This window comes from Miniopterus schreibersii (assembly GCF_964146895.1).
Source record: "Miniopterus schreibersii genome assembly, chromosome: X".
In the NCBI taxonomy this organism is placed as follows: Eukaryota; Metazoa; Chordata; class Mammalia; order Chiroptera; family Miniopteridae; genus Miniopterus; species Miniopterus schreibersii.
The window spans coordinates 6,832,312-6,838,311 of record NC_138104.1 but is presented as its reverse complement, the minus strand read 5'-3'; the positions used below and the strand labels follow the sequence as shown (position 1 = coordinate 6,838,311).

The 6,000-nt window shown below is 44.0% G+C and overlaps 1 protein-coding gene across 2 annotated transcripts in view; it reads left to right on the top strand.

Annotated features, from left to right (window-relative positions):
- Window positions 1-2,960: 2,960 nt before the first annotated feature.
- Window positions 2,961-6,000, top strand: part of SLC9A6 (solute carrier family 9 member A6) — a 49,998-nt gene continuing 46,958 nt past the window's right edge. For both annotated transcript variants that reach the window (XM_081125628.1, XM_081125629.1), the window contains exon 1: window positions 2,961-3,381. In XM_081125628.1, the coding sequence (XP_080981754.1) occupies window positions 3,054-3,381 (328 nt within the window). In that variant the 5' untranslated portion in view covers window positions 2,961-3,053. The remainder of the gene's footprint in view (window positions 3,382-6,000) is intronic.

Genomic DNA, 6,000 nt, shown 5'->3' with positions numbered 1-6,000 from the left:
AGAGCCCAGAAATAAACCCAAGCCTATATGGTGAATTAATATTTGACAAAAGAGGTAAGACTATACAATGGGGTGAAGACAGCCTATTCAATAAATGGCGTTGGGAAAATTGGACAGATAAGAGCAAAAACAATGAAACTAGATCACCTTCTTACACCATATACAGGAATAAACTCAAAATGGATTCAGACTTAAATGTAAGACTCAAAACCATAAAACCAGAAGAAAACATAGGCATAAAATTTCAGACATTTCTCTTAGTAATATTTTTTTCTCATATATCGCCTCGGGCAAGGGAAACAAAAGAAAAAATAAACATATGGGACTACATCAAATTAAATTTATTTTTGCACAGCGAAGGAAACCATCAATAAAAGAAAAAGACAACTCACTGAATGGGAGATGATTTTTGCCAATGATACATCTGATAAGGGGTTAATGTCCAAAATTTATAAAGAACTCATACCTCTCAACACCAAAGAAACAAACAATCCAATTAAAAAGTGCACAAAGGGCCCGGCTGGGCGTGGCTCAGCGGTTGAGCATCGACCTAGGATCCAGGAGATGGAGGTTCGATTCCTGGTCACAGCACATGCCTGGGCTGCGGGCTCGATCCCCAATGACTCTCTCATCATTGATGTTTCTGTCTGTCTCTCTCTCCCCCTTCTTTCCTCTCCCTGAAGTCAATCAAGATATATTTTTAAAAAATAAATAAAAGTTGTATGACATTTATTTTTAAAAAAGTGCACGAAGGACCTAAATTAGACAATTATCCAAAGAGGACATGCAGATGGGAAAAAGACATATGAAAAGATGCTCAACATCATTAATCATCAGAGAAATGCAAATTAAAATGCTGAGTGAAATAAGCCAGTCAGAGAAAGACAAATATCACATGATCTCATAAATGGAATCTAATGAACATAATAAACTGAGGAACAAAATAGATCCAGAAACATGGAGGCATGGAACAGACTGACATATCTCAGAGGGGAGGGGGATGGATATGGGAAAAGATTAACCAACTCATATACATATATACACAACCAATGGTCGCAGACAATAGTGTGGTGAAGGCCTGGGGTGGGGCAGGGCCTGGGAGGAGGGGGGTGAAGGGGGTGAAATTGGGGGACATCTGTGATACTGTCAACAATAAAATAAAATGAGATATCACCTCATACCTGCCAAAATGGCTATCATCAATAAATCAACAAACAACAAGTGTTTGTGAGAATGTGGAGAAAAGGGAACCCTTGTGCAATGTTGGTAGGTATGCATATTGGTGCAGCCACTTTGGAAAACAACATGGAGGTTTCTCCACAATTAAAAATGGAACTGCCTTATGACCCAGTGATTCCACTTCCAGGTATATATCCTAAGAAACCCAAAACACTTCTTTGAAAGACTAGATGCACCCCTATGTTTATTGAAGCATTATTTACAATAGCCAAGCTATGGAAGCAACCAAGTGCCTACCCAATAGACCAGTGGATAAAAAAAGTGGTGGTATGGCCCAGCCAGGCATGGCTCAGCAGTTGAACATCAACCTAGGATCCAGGAGATTGTGATTTGATTCCCAGTCAGGGCACATGCTGGGGTTTGGGGCTCCATCCCCAGTTGGGGGCATGCAGGAGGCAGCCAATCAATGACGGCTCTCTCATCATTGATGTTTCAACTCTCTCTCTCCCTCTCTCTTCCTCTCTCTGAAATCAATAAGGATATATATTTTTTAAAGTTGTGGTATTTATATACAGTGGAATATTATTCAGCCATAAAAAAGAATGAAATCTTTCCATTTGGGATAGCATGGATGGACATAGAAGGTATTATGCCAAGTGAAATAAGCCAGACAGTGAAAGACAAACACCATATGATTTCACTTATATGTGGAATCTAAAGAACAATATAAACAAACATACAAAACAGAAACAGAATCAAAGATACAGAGAACATACTAATGGTTGCCAGAAGGGAGCGAGGTTGGGGAACTGGGTGAAAAAGGTGAAGGGATTGAAAAGTTATGGTAGTTATGAAATCATCATGGGGATGTGAAGTACAGCATAGAAAATATAGTCAATAATATTTTAATAACTATGTATGGTGCCAAGTGGCTACTGGAAATGTTTTTGGGGCAACACTTTGCAAAGTATATGATTGCCTAACCACTATGCTGTACCCCTGAAAGTAATACAAAATAATATTGAATGTATACTATAATTGAAAAAATAAATAAATAAAATTTTAAAAAAGACAACAGGAAAGAGGAGCAAGAGGAGAGGGAGAGACCAGGCCACAGCACAAAAGATTTCTTGGGAAAGGAAGGGGAGTGTTTGGAGAATGGGAAAATTTGAGCACACACTGAATGAATCTTTTTTGTGAGATTGATGAGTTTCTCTACATAGCTTCCCAATGTGAGAGATTAATTCTGTCAGGTGTTTACATGTAAAGAAAACCAAACATACATACACGCATAAGTCCTTTGAGTCCATTCTTTTACGGACTACTACAGTGTTGTTTTTTCCCAATGAGGACAGAACAAGGAGAATCCGATTTAAATTATAGAGATGCAGATTTAGGCCACTCTCATGGGGACAACTTCTTATCCTGTTAAGAGACACTGGGGGACAATACTGAGAGGGGTTATGAAAGATCAATTCCCCCGAGAGCTCTAAAGTAGGCCTAGCGCAATCTGCCGCTGCTTGGTTATGCTACGCCCAGGTTTCTTTTCCAGAAGGCGGTGGGCTAGATTCGACGGCCTTCATTCCCTCGCAGCGCCCTAGCTCGCGTGTTTGGTGCTGGGAGGAGCTGGTGCTGCGCGGGACCGAAGGGCGAAGGGACCCAGCGGAGCGCGCTGTAAGTATCGCTGGCCCTTTAAGAGCCGCTGGGTGGGGGGGTGGGGGGGTGGCAGCTGCCGCGAAGCGCGCTGGGCGGGCTTCCTCGGGGCCCCGCCCCCTTCCCGTGAGCCCTAGGGGAGTGGTCGGACGGCGGGCGGCGACGGGCCGAGGAGTCGGGCTAGGAGCAAGGCTAGGAGCGGGGCGGGGGCGGGGGGAATCATGGCTTCGCGCTGCTGGTCGCGGTCGACGCTCCGCCGCGGTGTTGGCTACAACGTTCCCCGGGCCCACAGGCTCGCGCGGCCGTTCTGGCTGCTCCTCGCACTGGGCGTCTTTGGCTGGGCCGGGGCTTCGGACGGCAGTGGCGGAGCGACCAGAGCCATGGACGAGGAGATCGTGTCCGAGAAGCAGGCTGAGGAGAGCCACCGGCAGGACAGCGCCAATCTGCTCATCTTCATCTTGCTGCTCACCCTCACCATCCTCACCATCTGGCTCTTCAAGCACCGCCGGGCCCGCTTCCTGCACGAGACCGGCCTGGCTATGATTTATGGCAAGTGCCTCATCCCCACAGCCGCCCCTGGCGCTCCCCCTTCCTCTGCCCGCCGGCTGCTGGGTCTCCCCTCATGACCCTCTGGGCCTACCCTGAGTTCTCCCTCTGAACCCTTCCATTTTTTGCCTCTCCCCCTCCCCCACCCCTGTCTCTCTTCCGCGCCCCCTTTTTTCAGCTATGCCCCCTGTTTCTCTGCCTCACCCCATTTCCTCCTCAGCCTCACAGTCCATTTCGCCGCCTCGCACCGCCCTTTCCTCTGCCTGTCCACACCTTTTCCCTCCGACCCCACCCCCTTTTTCTTCTGCACCCCCTGCCTTGCCGGCTCGGACCCCGGACTGAGGACTGGAAGGGAGTGGGTGCGGTGTCTCGGCTTTGGCTGGGGACTGGGGGAGGGGAAGACAGCGTAGCGATCCCTTTCTCTGGGGTGTCAATTGGTTTAGGGTCCATTGAAGCCGCAGCAGGATCTCCACTGCTCAGAACCTGGTGTTCTTTGGAGCCAGAGTCCACCTTTCTCCGTCACCCAGTTTTTGCTATGCCTTGTCCTTTCGTGGGGGAAAATGAAGACCTTACTCTCCTGTAGCCCAAGTAAACACCGGAACGAGAAAGAAGCTGAAGAAGGCTTAGGCATTGTTAATGACGTCGGGATGTATTGTACTATGTTTGTAAAATCTGATATGCATATACGGATGGTTGACCCTTTCCATTCGAGCTTACCGAGGAGAGGACGAGGAAGAGTTAAAGATCTCCCAGCAGTGTGTTGTACTCTAATGATAGGGACTGTGCAGCCAGACAGTAATTAGGAACGTCACATATAGGCAGTATGACTTGCTGGTGGCATAAGGTTATTGACAGATCATTGAGTAAATGGCTTCAGCTCTTGTGTTGTGGTGTGCTTTTCCTTGAGGATATTAATTTATTTTTATTCTTTTGGTCCTGAGGGGAGATGGGCAAATCAAACCAGGGGCTGAGAGGCATTTTGGCCTGTGCTGGGGTCTCGTGAGAGGAAAAGATGCATATTGCTGACTGTCTTAAGCTAAGATGCCAGTGAGGGTGTGTGTGGCTGAAGAGATTCTGGAGGACAAACAATTCTTTCTGTGTTGTGACGATTGTCTTCATTTAGAACAGGCTTAAACTGATGAGCTTGTTGAGCTTTGTTTCTCAGACTTGCATATACGTAGAAGAAGCCTTGGCACAAAAAGACATTTCCCCACACACACACCCACACACCCTTTCCCAGTAAATACAGACTTCTGGATTGTGCATCTCAAGGGTAGCAAGGAAAGGTAGTTGTGTGCATCAAGAAAATGCATGAACTCAGGCTTATTTTTATTTGTAAGGTAATACAATTCTAAGCCTGTGTGCAAAATATCTCTGCTTCCTAGGATTCTTAATTTTTAGACATCTTAGATGGTTTTCGTATTTCATGTATTTTTTTGCATTTTATTTGTAGCATCCCTTAAGCTAAATTGGCTGGATAAGCTATGTGCATCTCTATATAATTTCTCTGGAAAACAGTGTGTGCTTTATGTACTATCTTCAACAAACATTTGCTAATCAGCCTGTGTTTTATGCACAGAAAATACAAAAAATAGAAGATCCCTGCCTCCAAGGAGCTTATCCTTCTTGGGTAGATGGGTCATATAAAGGAAATAATTATATTTTAAATTCAGTTAAATGTCAAATGAGTATTACGGTGTTAAAATAAGAAACTCATCACAGAAACCTGTTTCTTATAGAGAGAGAGTATGACATAGTGGTTAAAGGTGCAGAGGTCTGTAAATTTTTTTCTGTAAAGGGCCACATAGTAAGTATTTTCAACTCTGTACGTCACATAGGTCTCTGTTGGATTTTCTTCATTTTATTGTTGTTTTTTACAAACCTTTAAGAATATGAAAATGAGCCATGTAATAACAGACTGGCACTATAATTTGCCAACCCCTGGGTTCCTGTCCCACTGTTCCAATAGTTCTGTGTGATCTTAGGCAAGTCCCTTACCCTCTTACGCTGTCATCTATAAATTGGAAACAATGATAGTAGGATTAATGTGAGGAAGAAATGTTTTTAGCTTGTGCCTGACTCCTAAGTAAGTATTCAATAAATGATAGCTGTGATACTATTATTATTGATGGTATAACTTCATTTTCTCAGGTTAGACTCAGAACGGTTCTTTTAATTGCTCAGTCTTGTAAGTTAAGAGGTGAGCAGTATTTTTTAAAAAATCAAACAGAGACTTAGAATTGACCAGAACATATTTGCTCTTTGGTAGTTGATATCATTAACTTCATCTACTTCTTGGGCTGAAGTAGAAAAGTAGGATTACTAATTGCATTTGCTGGTGTTCCTAAGTTAATAAAAATAATGCAGCACCTTAGTGATAGTATTTTGTGAAGGAAAAACAAGGGTATCTCTTGTGGAATATAAAGTGGAAGAGTGGTTGATTTGCCACAACTTGGCGTTCTTTAGCCTGTTTCATTTTTTTAGTATGGTCTGTGGGGATTGTGGATGAATAGCCCCCTAACTCCCAAGTCCAGTTTGAGAATAGATGGGATTGAGTCAAAGTAGTTTCAGTGCCATGGAAATTGACATTTTCTAATCCTAATTACTGTCTGCCATTTACCT